The 27,460-nt window shown below is 43.1% G+C and overlaps 1 protein-coding gene across 7 annotated transcripts in view; it reads left to right on the top strand.

Moving 5' to 3' along the window:
* The window catches only part of THSD4 (thrombospondin type 1 domain containing 4), a 145,771-nt gene that overhangs the window by 74,413 nt on the left and 43,898 nt on the right, over positions 1–27,460 (top strand). Inside the window, exon 1 of one of the 7 annotated variants that reach the window (XM_081964696.1) lies at positions 13,671–14,152. The exons of the other annotated variants lie outside the window; for them this stretch is intronic. Within the exon in view, the coding sequence (XP_081820822.1) occupies positions 14,081–14,152 (72 nt within the window). The 5' untranslated portion in view covers positions 13,671–14,080. Of the gene's footprint in view, positions 1–13,670; positions 14,153–27,460 lie in introns of those variants that run through there. 7 annotated transcript variants of the gene reach the window in all.

Raw genomic sequence — 27,460 nt, 5'->3', positions numbered from 1 at the left:
CCCGCGCCCTACAGCTGTATTTATGCCAAAAGGCACACTGCACAGCGTGTGGTGCTTGCGCGAGCCCCAACAAGCAGCTGGCTGTCACAGGGGTGGTGGATTGCGCATGCATGCGCAGCGGACATCAGACTGCGATCAGCGCACTGGTAGCAACGGTAAGAGCAACTCACCACTGCTTTGCAGGCACACTCGGTAGCAGGCTCCACCCACCCGCCGGGATGTCATCACATCCATTTTTGATGCTCTGCGCATGCGTGGAAGGTCCTGAGCATGCGTGGAGGTGGCCCCTGTGCTCACATTGCTACTGAACCGGTAGCAAAGGTCAGTTGATTTCACCCCCGTTTAAAAGATCTGTAAGTTAAGTACAAGTATGGACATTATGGACAGAGAATTTTCCATCCTGATCCCCTGAGAAAAGATTAGAAGGCCAACTAAATATCTGCTCTTCATTTCAAGTGAATCCAGCTCATTGATAATCCCTAAATTCATCTATTTGTTAATCTTTGACCACCTTTCCAAATTTTGTAATAGACCTAGTAGCTCAATACATGAATTTAAAAAAAAAAACCACATATATGAATGAACAAATATTAAAACACTATGAAGAAGTGTGTAATGAGGAAACCACACTGGGGTGGTTTAATATTAAACTGTTTATTGCATTCATTTTTTTCCCCATAGTTTGGAAATATGGAACCTAGGAGTGGAAGCCCACAAGTCTTAAAGTTGTCAAGGTAACACACACACACACACCACCCCGTTTTCAAAACAATCTTAAAGTTTTTAAAACAATCTAAACTTGCAGAGAATGGACTTAGAATAGATCTGTCTCAAGAGGAATTTGGATTGTTTCTGTAACCTCTATTCTGCAACCCTGGTGGGCAACCAGGGTCATCTAAATACATGAGATTCTGAGGTTTTTTTGGGGGGGGGGAATTGTTTTGTGTTTTTATCTTAATTCCCACCTGATAGAGGAGTGAGTGCTGTGATCTAGGCATTGTGTTTTGTTTAGCTCACCTCGAAGCATTCACTTTTTGATCTGAGTAAATAACGTCCTGTAAGATAAGGGGGTGGGGAGGGAAATACCCTGCACTTTCCTCCCTTTTTCACACTATTTATTTATCCAAGGAATTTCTTTGAAGATAAAATGGCAAGAAGTTTTTATTTCCCCCCCCCTGGTTTCCTTGGGTGGTCTCCCAAGGAGCCGAGGGTGTAACCCAAAAGTGTCTCCTTCGCTTGCAAATCTTTTTCCCCCCCAGTTGAATGACCTCACTTGTTATATATGTTTTCTTTTTCAATTTAAGGCTTTAATTATAGTAAAAAATCAGGTAGTGCTTTTCCCGGGGATAAAGACAGGGCACCATTTTAAGTTTCCAGCCTTAAGAAAACTGCTGGAGTGGCATTCTCCCCCCCTCCCCCTTTCCTTTTCCTGTATTTTTTGCTTTATACTAAGCTGGAGTTCTCAGTTTGGACAATAAATCACATTTAAAAAAAAGTTAAGCTGGCTCATAAGAGTAGTAACTGTTCCTTGAGATGCAACTTGGCTTACATACACCAACCTGAATTTCATTAGACCGTACCCAACCAGTTAGGAACACAACGTTGTAATTCTTTCAGCCTTAGCCACAGTATTTCTCTTTCATAGATCCTCCTTATCTTTCTGGTTTTGGCGTGACTCTGGGGAGTTACCCAGACTACTCTCTGCAGATTTCTTGCCAGGTCCCCCGCCCCAAGTATTTGGATTCTTCTCCTTCTCCTCCTTCCCAAGAGCATGAAGCAAACTCCTTGTCCCGACAAAAAAAACCCTATTATTAATTGACTGTGAATTCTGCTCATTCACATCCAGCAAAGTCTTTCAAGGGTGGATTTACGGTCACAGACCTTCTCTGGCTTGGAGAGCTGCAGAACTTGGCAAGGAGCCTCGGAGAGTCACGAACCAATTAAGCGAATTAATGGCCTCCTGCAGACTCCCCTCCCCTTTCACTCCTCTTTTATTTCCTCTGGGAGGGGCCATTCATCGTCCACCTGTGGCCTTACTCCCAAGTCGACCCCTGTTCTTTAGCGGCTCCCTTCTCCTGGCAGCTCTGCGCATGCGCACACTGGGAACAGGTTCCAGCTGTTCCTCTGCCTCACTGATGTCTGACTCTGAAGGCAGCTGATAACTGGCAAATGGCTCTGGCCCCATCTCTGCCTCAGACACAGAGCCCTCATCAGAGCCTTCCCCAGACTCCAGGACTGGCCCAGATTCCTCCCCAACCTCCTCACTATCCGAATCTGATGGGCCACAACAGCTTCATGCTTTAAAAGCAGAACTAGAACTCCTGGTTTCTAGCTTGTTGCCTTTAACCACTACACCAGAGATGAGCTCTTCAGCACATTAGCACAAAAACTTTGGAGACAAATGACATAATTATACATATTAAATATAGTCTGGTATGCTTGGATGTATGATATTTAGAGATCGCACATGTCTCTCATAGAGTGGACCAGTGATGTCATTAAGTTCTAGATGATTTTAGTTCTAGAGAAATAATTGTAAATAGACACCCCACCCCCATGGTGTTTCCAATGCTACTTAACCTCCCTCTATTCAGACTAAGTTTTCAGCCTAAAGAGATTTGCTTAGCTCCCCTTAGAACAGGCTGGCTGGGAAATTCTGGGAGTTGAAGTCCACAAGTCTTAAAGTTCCCAAGTTTGGATACCCCTGCCTTAGAACAATGTTTCTCATCTTGACCACTTTAAGATGTATGGACTTCAATTCCCAGAATTCCACAGCCAGCCATGGAGCAAGGAGGGTGTGGGGAGCATCCCAGGAGGGACCCTCCTTTATTTTCCAAAAGAGTAAGAAAAAAGGGGAGAAATTCTGCGTTCAGTTTTGGTCACCACGATGTAGAAAAGTGAATCCCACCACTGGTCCAGAGCACATGTCATCTGGCCCATTAATCAAATATTTTTTCTAATTAATAAACAACTTGTGGAAAGGCTGAGGAGTCGTGAATGGGGCACATATTGAGTCTGTTGCATTTAAAGGCCGCAGAGCTTTGCTTAATCGCTCTAATTGTCTGGTTTTCAATTTTTTAAAATTTCTGCCTGCCTCCCCTTACAACGTCTCTGTTCAGTTCAGTTTCCAAGCCATATGTTTTCTGCACTGCGCTGATTCCTGCGTGTGAAATATGGGTTCTTAGCTGGAGTTTGGCTCAGAGCAATATCGTTTTATGGCAGTGGCTGTGGTTTAATTAAAATGTCAAAGGGGGATGGGGAGAAAGCAGCCATCATCGGAAATAACGTGATAAATGGATTCAAACCTCACATCAGATGTTATTCCTTCCCCCTGTAAGCACAGCTGGAGCCCAAAAATGTGAAATATTCAAAAATATTTTTAATGGAACTCATTTACCCTCCAACGTTATTGGAAGCCCGAATTGGCAGGGAGCTAATCAAAATGTAGCATTTTAATTAGGGGTAATCTAATCAGCTTTCACTCTTCTAGCAGGGAGGCATGGTTTTCTGTCTTTCTGGTTTTTCAGTCTGTGGAATAATTAAGGAAATTTTGGAGTGGTTTTCTTAGTCTTTTTATCCTTTTCTTGCACTTGAGTAAATGCACACCCAATCTCCCCTACACTCAGCATAATGTAGTCATAACTATTTCCAGTTATTAATAATAGTTAATTTGACCCATGCTTGATTTTGTATTCTGAGCATTGACTTTAGTGCTCAGTCCTATGGGTTAATAATCAAGGTCAGTATAGGCCCTATTAATATCTAGTTGTTAGTGTAGCCTTTATTGTCATTGTACATCATTTATACTATGAAATTGGTTGTAGAGGTATATAATTCATCCTCATGGCAGACATTGGATGCATTTACTGAACAAAAACCGATGGTAAACATTTGAAAAGCTAGCCCCTTCTTTAAATCTGTTTGTCTCTTTTTAAGAATCCAGCATATTAATCAAATACAAGCAAACTTTATTTTTGCTTTATTACTAATTGGGGAGATGGGTTAAGGCATAGTCCTATAGTTAGCTAGGCAACTGTCAAATTTCTTGTGTTTTTTAAAATTTATAATCCTGCCGGTAAGAAGAAGATCAAAGCTTCAGTCAGAAATTTCCCCCAAATCAGACAGGTTATCGTGGATCTGAGATGTTTACTCCTTATAGAGGCATTCTGATTGACCTAAATTTGAGTTATTTCTTCTTGATGCTTGGATCTAAGGATAGTTTGAGATGCTCACCTGCTGAAATGAAGAATTAAATGGTAGACTCTGATCTTACAAAAACTAGCAGGACTGGCCATGAAATCTTTCTTTCCCTAATACAGCATTCTTCAAGTTACCTGAAAGTAGCAAATTAGCTTAAAGGGTTAAGACCAGGTGAGGTTGCTGTACAACGTTTCCAACATTGTACAGCTCGGTATCTAGCTCTTGTTGTCAGGGCAGTCCCTGTTGGGACTTATTGGCTTCAGCCCAATTCTTCATTAACTGATTCTGAGATATATACACCCCCTCCACACACACCTAACCATCCCACTTCCAAAACCCTTTAAACTTTCAAAATGATCTTTCTTTCCTTATACCTGCTGAAGACCAAGGTGTCCCCACAAATCTTTTATTTTGCCATTTAAAATGATTGTGAGACTGACTTGAAGGAGAGAAAGCTATTGACAGTTTGAACAGAGACATATTTTATTCATGGGCTGTGCCAAAATGTTTGTTGATTCTGGTTGTGTACAATCTCTTGATTGTAGCTAGGTCAAAAATCCAACCCAACCCATCCATCCATCCATCCATCCATCCAACCAACTAACCAACCAACCAGTCAAACAACCATCCAAGCATCCAACCAACCAACCAACCAGTCAACCAGTCAAACAACCATCCAACCAACCAACAAGTCAACAACCAACCAACCAGTCATCCATCCATCCATTCACTCACCCACCCATTCAACCAACCAACCAACCAACCAACCAACCAACCAACCAACCAACCAACCCATATGTTGTACAAGGAGGATCCAAGTTAAGAAAATATTTTCATGGCCAAAAAGGCGTAGACTTTTAACATAGTGCTGGTAAATATGCTTTAACAAATGTTAAGGAGACTTGCAAGGAACAGATTCTGTTTTACATCAATTATTTCCTAATAAAACTTGCTAATGCTGTCTTTTCTGATTTTCTCTTTTCTCTTTACCTATTTGCCAAAAAGTGCAAGCTATAATGTAGGAAATGGCAAGGTGGGTAGGCATTGCAACTTTGCCCAACATCAAGTTGTCTTCACTTTCATGACAATGTTGTTGTTGTTTTTAAACTTTGTCAGCCACAATCAAACGTCTGTCAATTTTTTTTTAAAAAAAGAAGGGAAACTTAATGCAAAATGAAAGGATGAAACTAGCTTTAGGCATTTACAGGAACAGTAAAACCCAGTGGGGAAAACGTCTTATTTGAAACATCTGGAAGACATTTATCAAGCACTGGAACAGCTTATCCGTGGAATGTATAATTTGAGTCCATGTGTTTGTCAGGGTTTAGAATGATGGCATCATTTGATCATTGACACTGCCATGTATGTATGTATGTATGTATGTATGTATGTATGTATGTATGTATTTGTGTTACAACCCCTGGTATGCCCAAATATTTATTTATTTATCAGCACAAATACAACACACACACACACACACACACACATGTATGTATATAAAATAAATAAATAAAGTAGACCCAAACAAACAAACAAAACAAAAAAGTCTACTTGGTTAATTAACAATAGAGCTTTAATTCCATTTCCCCCAATCCTTGCCGAATGAGCAGCCAACATGCCCTGGAAAACTCTGGGAACTGTAGTTCCAGTACACCTAGAGGGGACAGTTTTTTTAGGAAGCCCTGTTTTATGACTCCTACATACATTTTCTGTAGCATAATTCCTCGAAGCAGAATATATATGAATTTGAGGCAATTGGCATCGCTTCAAAAACTGTGCCGAACGTTTCTAGTAGCTTCTTGTCACAAATCCAAACTGTTGTACTATTGTTCCTTCTAGGGTCTGTGGCATAAAATAGACCAACACCAGCCTGAAATTCAGAATAGTTTGACGAGCAAAATCTCTTTCAATCCTCCTCTGCAATCTGTCCGTGTACATTGCTATCATTCATAGCTCTAAAAACGCCACCTTTTAATCCTTTGACTTATCTTCAGATTGTAAAGTAAACCTCCAGGACTTTGCTTGAGTCTGAAAACCTCTATGGTGAATCCCATATTTGCTTGACTTTTGTGTCAGTGTGAATCCGCCGTATTTCAGACAATCAGTTGTGGTCCGTTGGCGGCCTGTGGAGCTGGCAGCAGAGTCAGGCAGTGAGGAGGGTTGGGGAGGAAGATGGGCCAGTCCTGGAGTCTTCAGAAGGCTGAGACAAGGGCTCTGTCAAAGGCAGAGAGGGAGCCAGAGCCATCTGGGAGTTATGTGCTGCCTCCGGAGTCTCCAGAGTCAGACATCAGCGAGGCAGAGGAACAGGGGGAGCCTGTTCGCAGTGCGTGCATGCGCAGAGCTGCCAAAAGGCAAGAACAGTTAAGACAAAAGGGATGACTCGGGAGTAAGGCTTGGAGGTGATTGGCCCCTCCCATAAGACATAAAGTAGGAGTAAACAGTAAAGGCACATGTTCGTTCTGGTCGGTTTAAACTCTGAAGCTCCGTTTTGACTCTGTGCTCTGTGTGGCCTTGCCAAGCTAATTGCCAATTAGGTCTCTGGCAGTGTTTCAAGGGAGATAAAGGTGGATGCTTATCAGCCTTATCCCGAAGGACTGTGGCAGAGTTTTGTTGGACTTTTTACAAACTGTTGTGTGACTCATTATGGGCTGTGAATGCACATAATTCACAGCCTTTGAAACAAAGAGAGGGTTTTTGGCAATAAGCCTGTGCGTTTTCCGGTATCAGGAAACCTAGGTCAGAACACAATCACAGGCTAAAATAATCTCCCTAGAACCCCTTAGGTAGCAGGAGAATTTGAAAATAACCCCACTCTATCTTCCTAGCTGGCAACTGCAAAATGTGTCTATATCTTTTTTGTGCGTTGAATGGCTAAAAGATCATGACTATGTAGAACAACAACAAACATGCAGAGCTGCGTGAGGTCGTATGGTGAAGTAAAGAAAATTCCCACCCTGGGATCAATATAATTCATGCAGAGTTGCTTCGGCTGATGGATTGGCCTCCAGAGGGAAAAAACTGCCCATAACAGGGCTAAGAAACACAGGAGGTCCCAGCAATGAAATCTAAGCGGGGTAGAGCGTCAACGGGAGAATGATCCTTAAAGTTTGGACAGGCCAACCTCAATGAACCTAGATGACAGCTGATTGGAGAAGGGTGTCCTAGACACAAAGAGCCCCCTACCTACCCGCTAGATAAGAGTTGAAGTCTTCCAAGTCAGCTGGTCTCCAGGCTCTGTCCTAGGTCCTGAAAATCTGTCCTTTGTTTGTGGGCAGGTACAGATATCTCTTTTTCATTTTTTTCCCCGCTTCCAAAAGTCAGCGAGGATGCAGAAACCCCAAAGGTGGCATTTAATTAAAAAAAAAACCCAGACCAAATAAAAACCTTTCGCTGTTGATCTGTATCGCAAAATAAATCGGCTGGCCTGATTTGCAAGAATTGCAGTTTGCAAGTTAAGAAGAAACACATTCAGAAAAGCTGGTGTCACCTATAATTTCTGTTGAAGGAAACAACAGCTGAAAAACAGATGTGGGATCTTGGTTCTTAAAGCAGAATGCATTGTATCTGGCAGATAATTTACTATTGATTAGAATCTGTGTCAAACTAAGATTCTTGTTCTAGACCCTAAAGCGAGATAAAAGAAAAGTATGGCGAACGTACTTCACCTTTGGGTTCCCATCCATGAAAAATGGCCAATCCATCCCTAAATTATTCAGCTTCTTCTTGAAATGTTGAAGTCAAGAATTTCTTGGAGAGTTGAGGGGCCTTCAGATCCTTGAGCAATTCAGTCTGGCAACATGTTTAACTTGGGGTTAAATTAATCAGTGAAACGGCTTGTTTCCATAAGTTGTGGGTGCTCCATCAATAGAGATTTTTAAAGAAGAGATTGGAGAGCCATTTGTCTGGGGATGGTATAGGGTTTCCTGCTTGAGCAATGGGTTGGACTAGAAGACCTCCAAGGTCCCTTCCAACCCTGTCATTTTATGTTCCATGTTCTGTTGTACCTATCACATCATAGGTCAGCCATATCTTAGAGGCTAAAGAGCATGTAACCAGGAATACCTCTCTGGAAAGAGTTCCATGAATGAAAAACAGCCTTGGGAGTATTCTTCCAGTCAACCTCACAATGTCAGGGTTGAGTTCATGTGCAACATTAAACCATACTGTTAGGTGGCTGGAGGTTTGTAGCAACCAGGTCATTGCGGTTTGCAACTCCACGTATATGGCTTATTCAATAAACTGTCATTTAACCCAGAATGACGGTGGAGAATTAATGGGTGGTGTAGACATAAGCAAGCCTTAGTAATGTTTTTGGCATAAGGTGTGTAGAATTTCATCCTCATGGACAAGGGAAGCAGTTAAAAACTGGTTTGTTGGCCCTTAATCCTCTGTAAAAATAAGAACAGAGAAAACCTGTTATTGATCAATTCGGGTATATTATTTCCCAAGCGTTGTGTTTATAAATCATCCTTTAAAAAAAGCAACACCCCCAAAGGATCCATTGAGTCAAACATCCAACTTTGCATTTTCACAGAACCATTATTTAAAAGGAAGGAGGGGAAGTGCCCACTGCATGACAAGCCTTAATTTCTTAGAGAAACTATTCCGAATCTCAGCCTCCGATCGAGTGATTTTCTGTTTTCTTTTTGCTATAGTCTTTGGATTCATTATTCCGGCGATGTTTCCTTTGCTAATTGAAACAAGGGTCATCCTGAGCGTTTGTTCTGGCATCGGAGTCACGGCTCTAATTTGCACCAGTTGTGCAGTGCCTGTGCTGTTTTCTCTTTCGGTTTCCTGGTTTCTGCCATGATTCATGGTGCCCATACTTGACACAACTTAATTGTGGTTACGTTATTAAGTACATGTCATAAGATAGCTTACTTTTCATATGGTTTTGGACCTGTGCATTTCAGCGTGAGTGGGAGGCACGGCCTGTACCTTTGGCTGTGCTTGGTCTTTTTATTTTCCTTTTTATGAAACATTCAGAAGCTCACATTTAAATTCAGGGTTATAAGAAGTAAGATTTCAGGAAGGGAAATGTCCAACCTGCAAGAGATCCAGGTGGCTAAAGGTGAAAACCCAACTTAGGACAATGTTCTCTAAAAGAAACCGGATTAGAATTTAATGGTTCCTTGCAGGCTATATCAAAATGCAGGATAAAACCCAGCCCCCCGGAAGGCCGAAAATCAGTTGGCCATCACACACATCCTCACTGGAGCTGAAAGCTTCACGTGGCACTCATGCCATAGGTTTGCCATCACGGATCTAATATATGACCCAAGAAATTGGTCTACCTCATTCTTGTACAGTTGACAGTCAAAGAATAGACGTGTAAAAGAAACTGAAAATATGCTGATGTCCAGAGAGAGAAAGAAATATCACTTCTCAACCAAGAGACATTTACCTTTGAAATGTTGCTGCTTCTTAACTCACCAAAGAATGATTGGCATGGAAAGCTATCCATTTTTTTAAAAAAATATTTCCAGCCATAATTTTAACCCCTTACATTCCCCCGAATTCAAAGTTCAGATTTCCATGACCCGTAGCTTAGCGTTGTTTGGATTTGACTCCACGAAGGGCAGAAAATGCTAGATTTTGGAACAAAATCTGGCTTAATTCCTGGATTTGATGAATAAATAGTCCTGGAGATGGTGCCTTAATATATTGGTAATATAAAAACAATATTTGTTTTCTTCGGGGCCCATGCACTGTACTGGGAGTGCCTCAGGAATGCTATTTCTTTTTTGAGGTTTTTAATGTTTCCTTTTGGAACAAAAAAAAAAAAGAATTGCTGTTCTTTTTGCACCAGCTGTGCAAAGTATAATCTTGATTTCAATCAATCCTGCGAATTGTAGCCTAATGCTTCACTTGGCTGTTATGTGCGGTCCTGCAATTCCTCTCAACTGCATTTGCTATAATGAGATTCCAGAAGGCCAGCGTTTCTCACATAAATGGATAATAAACTAACCTGGAAATTAAATATTATTCTTCGTGGCATATTCATCAAAATAGATGGCAGCTCTTTTGCATTATGGATGCAAAATGAAATGGCTACATGTAGAAAAATAATTCTAGATGGCAACCTTGTAGATGCTCGCTCACGCTGGCTGATTTTTGCTGTAATAGTCTAAGTAAGTAGGGCTGGTTGTCCTTATTTATGAACTAGAGAAAAATAACTTTTAAGTAGGATATATGAGAAGGTGTTTTTGTCTTGGTCGCACTGGAATTCTGATGCAGTCCGGCGGGACGTTGCCAACAGCAGATCTGAAAGTATGCATAATTCTTAATTTTAATAGGCAATGCAATTATGGATTTATTTTATCTCTGTGAATTAGGCCCAATTACTACTACCATTTTTTCCGAACCAGGAACAACCCACCTCTGCTTCAGTGGGTTCATCTCTAGATGGACCAGAGACCTTAGCCTCTGTAATGAGTTTAGATGGGGATTCCATCAAATTTGGAGACATATGGAAAGAATAAACCATCTAACATAAATAAACAAGCTGGATCAAAACATCTGCCCACTCCCAAATGCCCTTGTGCTGTTGAGTAGTACAGATAGAGGAATAATTATTTCCAGTCAATGGCGGTAGTCGGTTTGCAAATTGGAAGGATTACAACAATCTGTGGAGCAGAAAGGTGGGGAAAAACAACAACTCACCTGCAAGAGGAAACGGGTGTTCTTGGGATTTGCGAGGCTCCCCCCTCCCACCCCATGGGAAATTCTCAGGAATTCATCTTGAAGGGAAGAGATCTTAACATTCTACAAGACTCTTGGATCCAAGAAAGCAACTCCATGTACAAATCTTCTCTCAAAAAGCATGAGCAATCTGTTGGCTAAACTTTGAGTTTCCTGAAGTACAGTCAGCTGAAATGTGAAGGGGTTGCAAAGGGAAAATCCCAAGTGGTCTCCATCCACCTGTGGTCATTTTGCACCAGACGGTGATTCACACGGAAATTCTACAACAGCCATGAATCCTTTGAACTCTCGACCTTTGTCATATGGGCCTGAAATGGTGCTAATCAGGTTTTTTTTTTTAAAAAAATGTATTAAAGGAATACTATTTTTTTTTTAAAAAAGCTCAATATGTGTTGGAGGCATCTTGAAGAAGTTCTTTTGTCTTCTTCTGGATCTCTTCCAGAAGTTCCACTAGTTTTTGGTTGCTCATATCTAAGATTCACCAACCAGGTTGGAAATTCATCACCATGGGGTAACGCAACGGTCATAAGTGTGAAAAATGACCATGAGTCACATTTTTCAGCGCCATTGTAACTTCAAATGGTCACTAAATGAACTGTTGCAAATTGTTGTTCTTGTTGTTAGATGCGAAGTCGTGTCCGACCCATCGCGACCCCATGGACCATATTCCTCCAGGCCTTCCTCTCTTCTACCATCCTCTGGAGTCCATTCAAGCTCATGCCGGCTGCTTTGGTGACTCCATCCAGCCACCTCCTTCTCTGTCATCCCCTTCTTCTTCTTTTGCCCTCCATCGTTCCCAGCATGAGGCTCTTCTCCAGGGAGTCCTTCCTTCTCCTTAGGTGGCCAAGGTATTTGAGTTTCCTCTTCAGGATGTGGCCTTCTAAAGAGCAGTCAGGGTTGATCTCCAGTAGGACTGACTGGTTGGATCGCCTTGCAGTCCAAGGGACTCACAGGAGTCTTTTCCAGCACCAGAGTTCAAAGGCCTCCATTCTTTGGTGCTCAGCCTTCCTTATGATCCAACCTTCACAGCCATCCATTGCAACTGGGGAAACCATAGCCTTGACTGTTGTAAACTGAGGACTACGTATGTTGAACACAGTGCCATTTGGGACTACCAATTTTCTAACCGATTTTGATGCGAGAAAGGCATTGTCTGATACCTTTTTTTTCCCATTTTGCCTTTTTTAAAACTTTTTTTTCTCCTGGTCGACTTAGGATTCTACTTCATTCAGTGGATTTTATTTATGTTTATATATGATTCGATCTCCCTGATCATCTCTAGATTTGAGGGTTGATCAATTTTATGTTTATTACTTTATTGGGGATCCTAACTCTACACTCACATGCCCTTTGGCCAAATATCTACATCATGTCATACAACCGCTCAAAACTTTTTAATTAAATAAGTTGTTTTATTGTCTTATTGGATTTCCCCCCTGATAATGAATTGATGCACAAAATGATATCTCTTTCCCTATTATAAAAGCTGGTCAAAGACTATGATAAAGATATTTGATTCGATCTGAATTCATATGCCAGCACTATGGAAATCTAGAGGGAGAAACCAAATTGTCTAAGCTAAATGATGCTATTGGAGCGAGGGTGTCGGCAGCCATAATTTTTGGCTCATGCTACAATCTCATTTTTATATTATAATTATCGATTTCATTCTACTCAGAGGAATGTAATCTGATTCCAAAATAGGAGAATTTATTCCAACAATATGGAGACAATTTTTCATCAGAGGGATAAGAAAGCAATCTGGATTGATTTCTTTAAAATTATGGTATAAAGTTAGAAAAGAGGGAGAAGGTAAAACATTAGAAATATCAACTCCTGTGTTGCAGGATATTGATAGAGAGAAGGAAGAAGGTCCTCACCAAAGCCGATAAAGTAATGGTAGGCCTCATCTATTTCTTGGTCTGGACTACCTTGTAGGGCTGGTGTTGGTTATCATGGGAGTACATTTGAACCTTCAAGCTATGGACAAGGACTGGAGGAGACAAAGCCAAATCACTTTCCCTATCAATTGCGCCTTTTTTTTTTCCAAAACAGGCAAGGTTCAAGTCAGTTTCCATCCATTTTTTTAACCTCTGGTGGTTTTTTTTTTTGCCCTCTTACTTCCAGGAAAGTAAGAAGGTGAGATGGGTAGCCAATGGGCCAAATTTCACAACTTTCCCCATGCCAGGAAATTACAGCATCCAAGCAGAATAGTCAGGAAACAGTCTTGCAAGAAAGAAATTTCCTGTAGAGAATTAAGTTTTCAGGCCATTTATAAAGTTTGGATCACGGACCAATTTTCAATCAAGACAGTTTGTTCTTTTCTACAGATTCCAGAGCTGGAGCTGGCCATTTTTATCCTCTCTTCCTACAGGTTTACACATTCCTTTAAAAAAACAACAACACCATACCATTTATTCCTTAATGTAGATTTTTAAAAAAACCATTTTAAAAAATAGGTCGTTTTTTGTGGTTTTTACCCAGTGTGCGGCCCAGAGTCTCTTTGGGCTAGATGGGCGGCTGTATAAATTTGGCTAATATTTTTCCCCTCTTTTTCTTTTTCTTTTAAAAGAAGAGAGACATCGAAGGAGTTTCAAAACATGCCCCCAAGGTGCCCCAAGGCCTTTTCAGACCCAGCCATGCCTGCCCACAGTTAGCAAATAAGACCCTGGCACGGTTCCTAGTAAAAGAGGCAGGGAGGGGAGGGAAATCCGTTGCCGTAGCTTCTTAAAAAAAAAATCATAAATTGGAGCAGATGGAGGGATTTGTCATTGCCCGTGTAGTTCTCTCTCCCCCTCCTTTGCTTCACACTAATGACACACACACACACACACACACACACACACACACACACACACACCCCTTTCCCCCAGCTCGGGGTAGCCGTCAAGCCCTCTCCCGAATCGGAAGACGTTATTACACGAAAAGATCAATTTACTCCTTGTCTTTGGAGCGCAGCGGCTGAGCGCGGAGTTACCAGGAGTTAGGGGGCGCGCCCGGAAAAAAAACCAACACCGGGTCTGGGAGACTGAACTCGCCCCGAGGAGACCCAGAAATGTAGGATTTGGAGACTTTTGGAGACCCTCGCCACATCTGTGAGCGCTTAAACCTTCCGGGCGTGGGGAAAAAAAAAGGAAACAGATTCTGGCTTGAAGGGAGTTGAAAGCGCGGGGCGATCATGGTTACCCGTTACCTGCTCTTGGGGATGTTCTGCTTCCAAGCCGCGACGTCTGCGACCCCCAAAGACCAGGTAAGCTGAAGGCATCGGGAGTCTCTTCTCTTCCTCAACCTGGCGCTCTCGCCTTACCTTTACCTGTGGGAAAGGCGCACCTGTCCGCGCAGAGCCCGTTGAGCAATGGCTGCGCTCAAGGACCTTAGGAAAGAGGGAGGCGAATTGGCGCAAGTGTTGCCACTTTGGCCCGTGGTGGCACAAAAGTGTGGTTGTCCACCAGCCACACCGGCACGAGTGGGGCGTTTTGCGCTTGCTTTCAACCGAGCTTGGGCAGGGGTGTGCGTGCGCGCGCGTGGGATGCGCGTTTCTACTTTTATCTCGTTACCTCTCCTCTCTGCCTTCTGGTAGTTGCAGGAGAAGTCGCGCGTTGATCGGCGTCTTATTCCCCTCCACCCCATTTAGGAATTTTTTTTTAGACTTTTCCAGTTTTTTTGCTCATCGAGTCACTCGGTTTGTTGACCAGCCCGGAGGTAGGAAATTGCTCTGTGGGGGCTCCGTACTAAAGGTCTGGCGTGAAGTTTTAACGAAGTGAGCATCCCAAGGAAGATGCTGCGTTCAAACACCCAACGCACCTTTCCTTGACAGCAAGGCTACGGGAATTGCGGGGGGAGGGGTTTGGGGTGTGTGTCAGGGCTTGTTTCCCCTTCCCAAAGATTGGCATTTCAAGAGAGAGAGAGAGAGAGAGAGGGAGGGAGGGAGGGAGGGAGGGAGGGAGAAAGAAAGAAAGAAAGAAAGAAAGAAAGAAAGAAAGAAAGAAAGAAAGAAAAGAAAGAAGAACCTCTTGCCTCCAGAAATTGTGGGTGCGCCACCAGAGATTGGACAGCCATTGGTCTGGAATAGTATAAGATCTCCTGCTCAAACAAGGGGTTGGACTAGAAGACCTCCAAGGTCCCTTCCAATAGCCTGCTATTTATGTGAATTCTTGGGGTCACACAGACACCCCCCCCAAAAAAAACCAGTAATGGATTGCAGCAATGGCCTTTGGGAGACCGCTGTATGTCTTGAGGTCTGTTTTAAAACCACAGTAGCAGAGAAACTGGGTCCACAGAAGAAGGAAAAAAGGAGTTTTTTTCTCTCTCAAGGTATGCTTTGGGTTAGGCTGGCCAGAAGTTTTCCAGGATGTTTATTGAGCTTCCTGAAGCTTCCTTTTCGGCTGGTGCAGTAAGCCAAGCCTCTCTCCTCGCTCTGCCTCCGAGCATTTGGCTGGATGCTGCCAGATCATTTTCACTTCCCGAGCCACACAGCAGTCTGCGTCTTCACGACAGGCAGATTAATCCATTTGGCTCAGTCCAGGAAGGTATTTTGCCCTGGAAGGAGGTTGGCCCCTGGCGGGATTAAAGCCCTGGCTGAATTCATTTTCAAAGTGTCGGATGGAGGAGGAGGAGGAGGAGGAGGAGGATTCCTGGGCTGCTTCTGCCAGTCGCTAAAATGCCGTTCACTTTTGCCTTGAGCAGGAGACACGAAACCAGCGTTCACCAACTGGTGGTCCGTGGACCACTGGTGGTCTGCGAGAAAATTTTGGTGGTCCGCAGAAAAATTATTTGCATTTTTTATATTGCACTAAATCAGGGCTCCTCAAACTAAATCCCTTGGGATGGATACGTGCAGTGGACATTTGTGTTGCTGCAGAGACTTTGGGGTCTTTTTGTGTGGGTGAGAGGGGGACATAAATTCTGACTTGGGGTCTGCTTCAGCCTCCTGGTGGGGGGCTTTGGGCGAAGGCTGGAGGTAAGCGCTGCTGGTGGTGAAGAGCCGGAGGGCCTCATTCCAGTGGGACTGCATCGTGGCCTGGAACTGGCTGACCATCTCAGCCCGCTGAGCCACCAGGTGGCGGTACCTGGCCTTGCACTCCCACAGGTCTTCCCTGCTCCTAGTCCTCAGTGAGGTGCTTCTGCTGAGCCCCCTTCTCAGTCAGATCCAATTTGAACTGAGCTCTTTTGCCAACTCTTTCTCATGGGGGCTGCTTAGCTCCAGCAACTGCTTCCTGTTGGGGCCCTAAGGAGCCCGGGTGGGCAGGCGAAGAGTGGCTGGGAGGGGAGGGGTGAGGAGAGGCCGGCGATGCGCCCCTCGATGTGAGTGACATCAAGTTGGCCATGCCCACCCAGTCACATGACCACGTAGGCACGCCCACCCAGCCGGTCATTAGGCAGATCATATTAGTGGTCCACGGGATTTAAAATTATGAATTTAGTCATCCCTGAGGTCCGAAAGGTTGGTGACCCCTGCACTAAACCATTCTGGGCCAATGGCTCTTCAATCTCTCCTTGAAAACCTCCGGTGTGGGAACACCCACAACTTTTGGAGGTAAGCTTTTGCACCGATTCCTTGCTCTCACTGTCAGGATCTCTTTTATCAAAAAAAGATCCAACCTAGAATTAAAATGTTGAATGGAATAGAATAGAATAACAGAGTTGGAAGGGACCTTGGAGGTCTTCTAGTCCAACCCCCTGGTCAAGCAAGGGCCCCTATATTGACCTTCTCCGACCTCGGGAGATGGTCGTGGCTCACAAGGAGGCGAGTTCTGAGAATATGTCAGGTGAAAGGGTTTCATTCCTTTCTCCAAGGAATTGACTTGGGCACGTGGGTGATAGAGAATCCCGGGGACTGTGCCTTTCTTTTGAAAAGGGAAATGTGGCCACTCTCAGCTAGAGGGGGGAAAATATACCTCCATCCAGCGCTTCGAGCAATTAAAAGCAGCTCTGTTTATACTCAGGCCTCTGAATTCCTTTGAAATTCATGATACCTTCCAATTTGTGGTTTGAAATGTCTCATTTTCTTTCATTCTTGGCACCGCAGACTTTTTTTGGCACAGAGGTTACACTGTGGTCTTGCTTTCACAGGCTGTTCTGTTAAAAAAGGCTGTTTCTTTTGCTGATCCCTGTTCTTTAGCTACCTCTCTAGGCTGCTTGGCTGGTTGCGAACATATCCTAAGAAAGGAGGTTTTTTTTTTTTTTAATGGCAAAGATAAAAGACAAAAACCAAATAATTTTGCTGATGGACCTGATGTCTGAGTCCCTTATGTTCTTCTTAGGATCAAGAACCTCCCAACTTTGGGCATTTGACTTGTGGCCTTCTGTAACCCAAATCTGGGCAAATGATGCATTACGCTAAGCATGGCTTCTGCAAACAATGGGTTTGAATAGCAATAGCCCTTAGACTTATATACCACTTCACAGGGCTTTAGAGCCAGTTTGCCAACCAAGGGAAGCCGAGAATGTCATTCAGATGGTGTCCTACCCCAGTTCCGACCCCAAATATTACCCTCATAGGGATAGGAAATGAATTAAATAATTGGAGTTCCTAACTGGTGATATGTAGTGGTTTTTATTATGGAAGTTAGATTTCTAATTTCCATGCATTTTTCCAGAGCTTTCCTTTCCCTCTTCTTCCAGGATATCAATTTTAAAATCAGTAATATTTCAACTCTGTTGTTAGCTTTTGATGTGCAATCCAAAGCAGAAGAATTTGACTCAAATCAAGACTTCAATCAAATCTTTATTACAATCATACAACAGAGTAGCATAAAAACAATTTAAATTCTCAACCTTTGAAAGAAAGGGAAGGAAAGAAATTAAAGAGGGCAATTGAAATCCTTTCCTTTTTTCCCCTTAAACACACACACACACACAGAAACACAGGGCTTTTTAAATATGAAAAACACTGACTCTGGTATTCTTGGAAGTGTGAAACTGTAGGATAATATAAAACACATGAAAATCATCATTCACGATTCTTTCAAAAACCTGTTGGCAATCTTTCAGCCGAATTCAGTGAATTTGGATTAAACTCTTCAATACACACCCAGATTCTCGTATTTTTCTTTAAATAGAGTTACATCCAATCTATTTAAGCCAAATTTGCATTACCCAAGACAAGGGACCGAGATGGGGCTGAATCCCTCTACTTTTCTGCATGTCTCCCAAAATTCATAAGCTTGAGCCAGTTGTCCAAGGAGAAAGCATTTCATGAGTCTTCTCCTATATAGACACGTTGTTCCTTAATTTGGGAGTATGTTCCCTGGGGCTCAGCACACTGTGACTCAAACGAAACATAGACAATCACACAATACGATTTGTCCCAGATTGGGTCAAATCCAGACAATCTGGCTCTCCACACTTGAGCAGGTCAAGTCTGGAAATTTACCTTCCACTGAATGGAGAGGTTTACATCTATTGTAATATTGCAGAGCTTGCTTAATCTGGGAATATCCATAGATTCATTAGCCAGATTTTTCCTGGATAGATGGGCAGCCATGATGGATGGATGATGGATGGGTGGAGAGATAGATAGAGATGGATAGATAGAGAGATATGATAGATATGATAGATAGATAGATGATAGATAGGTATATATATATATATATATATATATATAGATAGATAGATAGATAGATAGATAGATAGATAGATGATAGATAGATGATAGATAGATGATAGATAGATAGATAGATGATAGAATAGAATAGAATAGAATAGAATAGAATAGAATAGAATAGAATAGAATAGAATAGAATAGAATAGAATAACAGAGTTGGAAGGGACCTTGGAGGTCTTCTAGTTCAACCCCCTGCTCAGGCAGGAAACCCTACACCAATTCAGACAAATCGTTATCCAACATCTTCATAAAAACTTTCAGTGTTGGAGCACTGGATAGATAGATAGATAGATAGATAGATAGATAGATAGATAGATAGATAGATAGATAATAGATGGATGGATGGATGATAGAAGAAATAGCTTCTCTAGGAATTCCTATTTCGAAAAGAAACTTGAGTATGCCCACTTGAATACTAAGACAGGACCCTTGTCAAGTGAAGGCCAACTTGTCATCAATGTCTGCTTGATTTAAATGTTCCAACCTTGTTGGCATCTTATGGAGCAGTGGTTCTCAACCTGTGGGTCGGGATCCCTTTTGGGGGTCGAACGTCCCTTTCACAGGGGTCGCCTAAGACCATCAGAAAACACATATTTTCCATGGTCTTAGGAACCGAGACACCAATTTTATGGTTGGGGGTCACCACAACATGAGGAACTGTATTAAAGGATCACGGCGTTGGGAAGGTTGAGAACTACCGTTATAGAGGGAAAAGTCCTCGTCTATTCATCATTCAGGACAACTGAAGTGTCAGAGAAGGGATGATTCACAGCAAAGATTTGTGGTGGGTGGGTGAGTGTGCATGGGGGATGGGCAGAATTACCTTTGCAGACATTTGCTGTTGGTCAACATTGGATCTTGAGCCTATTTTGAAGTTCAAGAGATTTTTCAAGAATTGGCCCATTCTAATTTTTCAATGAGCCAGGAGCCTTCACATAATTCTGAATATACATTTCTCCAAGGAGCCCGGACACTCTGAAAAACTTCAGATGCTTGTGGTTTATAACCCCTTTTCTACAGATAAAAAGTTGCATTTCTTAAAAGCCTCCAGATAGAGTACCTGCTGAAGATTAGACTGGGAAGCTTAAATAAACTCTTTCTAAAGTGAGGGGAAAGCAAAAAAAAAACCCAAAGCGTAGCCAAAACTCCATATTTTTTAGCTGCAATCCCGATGAATTTATAGCTATCCTCCTCTAATTCTTAAAGCTCTGTTGTGGTTGCTCATTTTTGTCCCAATCTGTGCTGGAGAAAATTGAGTTTAATTTGTTGCTTTTTGTTTTGCCAAGTTATTATGGGCATCTGGTGCAGCTGAAAGGAGGAAATGACTCAGGTTTTGAACAGGGTCCTCCTCCTTCCATTAGTGTGGGTAGATCTTTGGACTTGCTGCCTCCATTCCCACAAGTTATTTATTAAGTGGTTGTGAAACGCAAGGGCAGCAGGCCACACCATTCCATCTGAAGGAAGCCATGGATCTGATACATCTTCAAGGAGAAGGGATCATCTGTTCGATCTGCCTTTCAAAGGACCAGTAATTGTGTTTTGATATACCTCCAAGAAGCCCTTCCTTGACCGTTTTCCAAGGTTCTTCAACATATTATTTATGTGGGACATTTACAGTCTACCTTTCTTTTAAGTGGTTCCAGGCAGTGCGCCTGGATCCGTTCCTTACTTTCTCAAGAACTTGGTGGGAAATCGGGTATCAGAGGCATTTGCGAATAGAGTGGCTTCACTCTTGCTGGGAAGAATGGATCAGGAGACTTAAAGTTATTTCCAAATCGGTCAAAAACAAGGGTAAGAACAAAGCAAGCTTCTTTGGACGTCCTGTTCCATAGCTGAGAAAATGCTGGTCACCATAAATCTCTCCTTATTATCTTTTTTCACTTAGAAGCAGTTGAGCCTCCAAAGAGGAATTGAACTTAAGGTAGAGGTGCCACCAATCATAGAAGAGAAGTGAGGATGGGATGGCTTCACACCAGAAGATGCTTTTTCCACCTGCTCCCAAATCCCTTGTTGAACATGCTTTTAGAGAGAGATTTGTAGGAGAGTGGCAGGCTGGGCGTGAGAGAGGGGTCAAACGTGCCACTAGTCTTGGACCCTATGACTCCACCAGAGATCTAAGTCCAGCCCACCTTGAAAATGCATGGAAAAAATCAAGGAAGTCCAGGCACTTCAAATGAATATAAAGGTTTATTGCAAGTTTATGCTCTTTACAAGAATCTGAACTACTAATGGTCAAAGCAAACAGGCGGTAGATAAGAGTCGACAGAATTCAAGGTGCACTGGAGTTAAATCTCTTGTGGGTACGATGGGACTCAAAACTGATGGCGCGTTTGACCCCTCCCTCATCAGACTCAGCTTGGTCATCACGTCCAAATTCATGTTGGAGACGTCTATGGAGATTCTCAGTCATCCAGGTGATGGTTGTCCCAAAGGTGCTTTTTCAAAAGGCAAGTGGACTTTCCTCTTTTTGAGACGTTTTGCTCAGTGATGGGATCCTCCCGGTTTAACAACCGGTTCGGTGATTGCACAATTTGCACTCCTGCGCAGTTTGAAGAAATCTTCACTTCCGGGGTTCTTTGGAGGGATAACACAGTTGATTTGCGTGGCATTCCCTCCCCACTCCAGGGGAAGGATACTGCAAAATCCCCTTTCCCACCCCACTCTGGGGCCAGCGAGAGGTGGAATTTGCCAGTTCTCCAAACTACCCAAAATTTCTCCAGAACCTGTCAGAACCTGCTGGATTTCACCCCTGCTTCGCTCCCATCTGATCAGTTTGCCCGAACTGGTCGAATCCCATCTCTGGTTTTCAGAACTGAAGATGCCTCTTGGATGAGAAGTGAAATGTCTCCAAGAGAAACAAAACAAAGGAAGTCCAGTTGTCTCTTGAGAAAGCCCCTTTGGAACATTCATGTTGAAGAACCACCGTTATCTGGAGGCAGCAGAGAAAACATTACCAATAACGCTTTGCGTGTCTCCTCCTCCTCACGTTGGAAGCCCTGCTACTTTTTTTATCAACCAGAAGGAAAGAACAGCTGCCTCAGAACCCCTCAGCCTACCAGATGTTTATGGTACAGATATGGAATCTGTAATCTCAGACGAGATTTGACATCGCACTTCGAAGAAGACGGTTCCCGGCCTAATTGTCCTTGAACCCCAGCCAAATGCTTTAGCTTCATGGAAGAGAGAACTTGGATCGCAAGTCAAGCCGGAGCGAGCTTATTGGCAACGCCAAGACTTCCCACACGAGTTGACATGTATGTCTGCGTGTGTCAGGAGGCGCCGTTTCAGAATTCAAGGCACGTTGGAGTTCTGTCATTCGTGTCTCCCGATGTATCAGGAAGATTAGAAAGAGGACTTTTCCTTATCAATAAAAAATAAAAGCCAATCGCACAAAGCTAAAGTTACTTGTGAATTATAGTATGTAGCACAATTGGAAGAAATGAAATACCCTGTTTCATGCCAGGTCCTTACGCTCAGAAATGGGACATTAACTGGCGACAACTAAGTAGATCACAACAGTGGATCATGAAAATACAGCATTACAAGTATCTTTTCCCTGGATTGCTGGTCATTAAGCGTTGCCAAAATTTGCAGGATCCAATCTGAGTTGGTCACCCAGAGCAGAGGTTTTGACTTCCAAGCTTTCGGACTCATGCTGAAACCCATCTTCAGGGAAGTTCTCTTTAGCCAGAAGACATTCCCTAAGATGGGCTCCAGCACGAAAACCTTCCTTCCTCTCTACCACCTTCGCCTTCTTCTCCATCTTCTCCTCCACCTCTTTCTCCTTCCTTCCTTCCTTCCTTCCTTCCTTCCTTCCTTCCTCCTTCCTTCCTTCCCTCTACCACTTTTACCTTCTCCTCCATCTTCTCCTCCATCCCTTTCTCCTTCCTTTTCCTTCCTTCCTTCCCTTCCTCCCCTTCCTCTCCTTCCCCCTCTTCTCTCCCTTCCTTCCTCTCTATCACCTCCCCCTTCCTTCCTTCCTTCCTTTCTCTCTATCACCTCCCCCTCTTCTCTCCTTTCCTTCTTTCCTTCCTCTCTATCACCTCCCCCTCTGCATTCCTTCCTGTCTTATCACATCCCCCTTCCTTCCTTCCTTCCTTCCTTCCTTCCTTCCTTCCTTCCTTCCTTCCTTCCTCTTTACCATCTCCTCCTCCTTTTCTTCTTATTCTTCTCATTCTCCTCTGCTTTTTCTTTTCTCTTTTAGTTTCTCCACTTTTTTCTTCCACTCCTTCTCTTTTTCATTCTCCTCCATTTTGCTTATAGCAAAACATCGCAGACTGTGCCAGTATGTTTCGAAAACAGAATATTCTATTTTCGGGGAAAGAGTTATTGTGTCTGTGTGAGAGAGAGAAATGGGGGGGGGGGATAAGAAAGGAAATCAGTGAGAGGGGAATTTCTTGAATGCAGTTTTATCAACAGTCCTTTTCCCACCCAAAACCATTTCCAGAGAATGTCAACATTGCCCTGTTGCTCAGAATCTCTCAGAGGAAGACAAACCATATCAGGGATGATGAATCAGGGGTGTGTGGGTGTGGGTGTTTGCCCTGGTGAAATTCTGCAAGATGGAAGGGATGGTGTTGCCCACACAGCTCCAAAGGGTAGGAATTGCATTGTGACTCCGCAATTGTCGTCCCGCAGATTATACCTATTTTTGTTCCCCTATTTTTGCTTGGGTTGTTCCCTTTTGTTGATTTCTTACACTTGTAAATTCCACCTGGCAGCTGGGCAGGGAGGTTTTATCACTCTTATTGTATTTCGGTCTGCTTTTATGGGCCATTTTTATTCTTGTAGCTACTTCTCTGCTCACTAGCTGTAAATAAATGCAATTTGGGACTTGCGGATTTTCAGCCCTTGCCTGTAGCTGACTACACCTGGCTTGAAGATATCAGCTTGGAGATAAGACGGCTCTCGCCAGCCCCATATATTTTTCCTTTCCCACATTCTGGGATATTCCCCAAGGGTCTGGAGAGAGATTTCATTCCTCTCTACTGATTTGAGCAGCCCCAGGTTTCGATTTGTGGCAGCAAAGGTGATCACAATGAGAGGGAAACTTTTCTGCTTTTGAGACAGCAAATAAGCAGCTGCCCGGAAAGTGAGATATGAATTTCTAACCTCTGATTCAAGCTATTTGATTACCGATGGAAGCAAGGCTCTTTCCAGAGGTCAATGTGGAAAAAAAATAAAACCTAGAGATTATAAACGATGGGCTTTTTAAAAAAAAATTTCAATATTTTATGGATAAAGTATCAATCAACATGCATTTACAAGAGTCGCTGGATTGTGGGATCACCTTTTCCCACCTTCCCAGCCAGCTTCTGACAAGCAAAGTCAGAATTCCTTAACAACCTCAAGAAAAAAAGGATTGCAAAATTGCATGTGGCTCGCTTAACAACTACATCACTTAGTGTCAGAGTGACTATGTGAGACAACCCAGGAGCAAAGACAGTAAACAGAGGTTTGTATTTAAATAGTGATTTTATCTACAAAGAATGTATACATACACGTACTTTAGTCAGATCTCAAGCAAACAGCAATTACAGCACGGAAGCACACGTGGAAAGAGAGTATGCCCCAACAGGGCCTCTTCTTATTATAGGCTCTTAAAGTGATATCAGCCCAAAAAACCTTGCTGACTCATTCCTAGCATGACATCATCATAGCAGCTGGTCAGTTCATAAATCATTATCCAGACCCTTAGCGACAGACAGCCCATTTGTGGTCGTAAGGACACCTCGTATTTTACCCTTGGCGAAATCTTGAAAGCAAGGTCTGTGCAGCTCTGCCCCTCCTCTGGGAACAGTGATTGTGTGAGGTCACAGTGTGGGAACGGAGTGGCCAAGGATCCCCCCAGCAAAAGCTTTGGACAACGATGCCAGGGCCCTCCACAAAGTTTATGGTGGAACGTCCTATACTACGACTTAATAGGGCTTTTTTCCACTGTACCCAGCATGAAATGTGTGCGTTCCTCTGACTCTGTCTCTATGAATCACACCCCCATGGCAGTTTGGGAGACCATCGCTTCCTCTCTTCTTCTCCCGCAGCATTCAAAAGAACAATGGTCGAAGTGCTAATTTGGAGCCCAAGGATGAGAGTCAGCAGGAGACTTCCGTGTGAAAGTCCTCTGCAAAGGGGCATGCGATGGCCAGTTGCCTGCCCCAAAATTTCCCCAGCGTATACCTCTTGGGCTCCAGCCCTCTCCTCTTCTATTGGAAGCCTGGATATTGCTGCTAGATTTCTGGAAGAGATGGAGAAGAGGATTTAAAGCGAAAGCTGAAAAGGCATGATCTCGGAGGAACTGGAACACACACACACACACACACACACACACACAGCTGCGTCTTTCCCAAAACTTTTGGTGAGCCTCCGTGCTTCTTTGAAGAATTGAAATACAGCTTTTCCTGGGAGGGGAGTCATGCATCTCTCAAAATGGGTTTGTGGGAACATTGCTCACAGCCAATGAATGGACCAACCGACGTCTGATGTGTGCTGGGTTTTTTGGCAAAACACGTTTGACTTTGTAGCCTTTGCTTTGTTCCAAGAAGATGTGTTGGTTAGGAGGGGGTGGGGGGAACGAAAATGTGCAATTCCAGATAATTCACTGCAGATTATTTATACTTTGCAGTGTAAAGACTCAGGAGTTGTGTCTTTCTTATGTTCCACCCAATGAAGTTTTGGCACCGCAAAAATCATCCATTCACTGGGTTTTACAGTCCACTGTCAATTTGTTCTAAATCTCGATTAGTTTATGGGTATAATGGGCTAATAAACACAGCATATTTGGTCATCATTATTTTTGGCTTACTCTTTCTGCGGTTCATTTATTTGTTTGAAAAGATTTGTCAGCTTGCCCACCTTAAAACGCATCTCGGGGCGGCTCACAACCAACGTAAGAGCCTCCCACCATAGAGCCACAAACCGTCGTTCCATCATGGCTTATGCTAGGGTTAGGAAGCCAGTGGGCCTTCGCTGTTTGCCAGCATGCAGCAATATGTTCTTTGCCGTTGTGGTTACGAAAACTTTTCTGGTTCCCATTTAGAGGCTGGAAATGGTCGTCTTTGCTCTGAGAACACCACAATGCGTCTTATCTGTTGCGGAATCTGTACAAAATGCCAGCCGTGCAGGCTCCATAGGAAATGAGGAGATCAAATGTTCTGAGTTATGTACAAGTCATGTTTTTAAATTCAGTGGAAGGGCATTTCTGCTCTTTGTGTAACTGTCTGCAACTTGGCTGTTTTAAGAGTGATTTAATACCCAGGAATAAGGGGGGGGAGCAGAAAAGCAAATTTTCTTGTTCGCCAGATGTGATGCATTTCTCTGAATTCCGTTCTCTCCTGCCCACGTGGATTCTGAACTGAAACGATGATGATGAAAAGAAGGACTAGGAAATGACATGATAGCATATCTCAGGGGCTGCCACAGAGAAGAGGGAGTCCAGCTATTCTCCAGGGCACGTGACTGTAGAACAAGAAACAATGGGTGGAAACTAATCAAGGAGAGAAGCAATTTAGAACTAAGGAGGAATTTCCTGACAGTTAGAACAATTAATCAGTGGAACAGCTTGCCTCCAGAAGTTGTGAATGCCCCAACACTGAAAGTTTTTAAGAAGAAATTGGATACCCATTTGCCTGAAGTGGTGTAGGGTTTCCTGCCTGAGCAGGGGGTTGGACTAGAAGACCTCCAAGGTCCTTTCCAACTCTGTTACTCTATATTCAGATCTGTGTCTCTATCCAACACTATCCCATGTTATTCTTTCTTCTTTCTCTTCTTGGTCTGGACTTTCATTCCGAATTTTCATTTTTGCTAGGGGAGCTGTGGAACAGGCATCTTGGTGCACAAATTCCAGGATGATTAATTTTTCATTCGTCCAATGTACTTTGCGGAGGGCAAACAACCCCCTGGTTGATTGGGGAGGCAGCTCGTTCGCAACTGTTCATCTCACACGGAAGTTGCTAATGAGTTTCCAAGGATGCCCAGAGTTTCTCTGGAATCACTTGACTGAGCAAATATAAAAAAAAAACCCAAAAGAGTTTGTGTTATTATTATATTTCTTTTCAGATTCCTTAGCGAAAGTTGAGCCAATCCTCAACCTCAACTCACTCCTTTCCCATTTTGTTTGGCCTCCTGGAGCCCCTTCCTTCAAAATTCAATATAAACATGACACAAACATCTGTGGAACAGAAAAACAGAAAGACAGGCAAGGTGAAACCAACATTAATTGAACCTCCATAACTTTCTGAAATTAATTTGGAATTCAAGGGTTTCTCCTGATGCAATAAATCCCATTTGTTCGTCATTTGTACATGGGAATCAAAATATAGGGATCTCTTCGACCAAACTGCAATTGGCTTATGTCATTAATGTGCCCCACCCAATCCATAAAGAGGATCCTTTTTTTGTGGCATGGGTTGGGAAGCTGTTCTCCAATGCATCTATTCTAATATTCTGGTCAAATGACTTGCATAAGAGCATCATAGAACTTTGAGTACCTGAACTTTGTATCAATGTGAAAAAGGGCCAGTTTGCTGTTTGCCAAGCTATTCTCCAAAGCACATGAGGGTAGGACAAGAAGCAATGGGTGAAAACTAATCAAGGAGAGAAGCAACTTAGAACTAAGGAGAAATTTCCTGACAGTGAGAACAATTAATCAGTGGAACAGAAGTTGCCTCCAGAAGTTGTGAATGCTCCAACGCTGGAAGTTTCTAAGAAGAGGTTGGATAGCCATTTGTCTGAAGTGGTTTAGGGTTCCTGCCTAAGCAGGGGTTGGACTAGAAGACCTCCAAGGTCCCTTCCAACTATTCTATTCTCCAAGGTCCCTTGGAATACCCAACTCTGGTATTCTGTTATTCCTAGATACCAAGAATGTACTAATGCGAAAGAGAAGTCTTTTGTTTGGAAGGACAGTGATGCAATAGATTCCTTTGAACACTTCCCCCCAGCTGGAAGAGAAGATCC

This window comes from Natrix helvetica, assembly GCF_964273705.1.
Source record: "Natrix helvetica genome assembly, chromosome: 12".
NCBI classification, from domain to species: Eukaryota; Metazoa; Chordata; class Lepidosauria; order Squamata; family Natricidae; genus Natrix; species Natrix helvetica.
The sequence above is the reverse complement of the archived record's forward strand: the minus strand, read 5'-3'. Positions and strand labels throughout refer to the sequence as shown.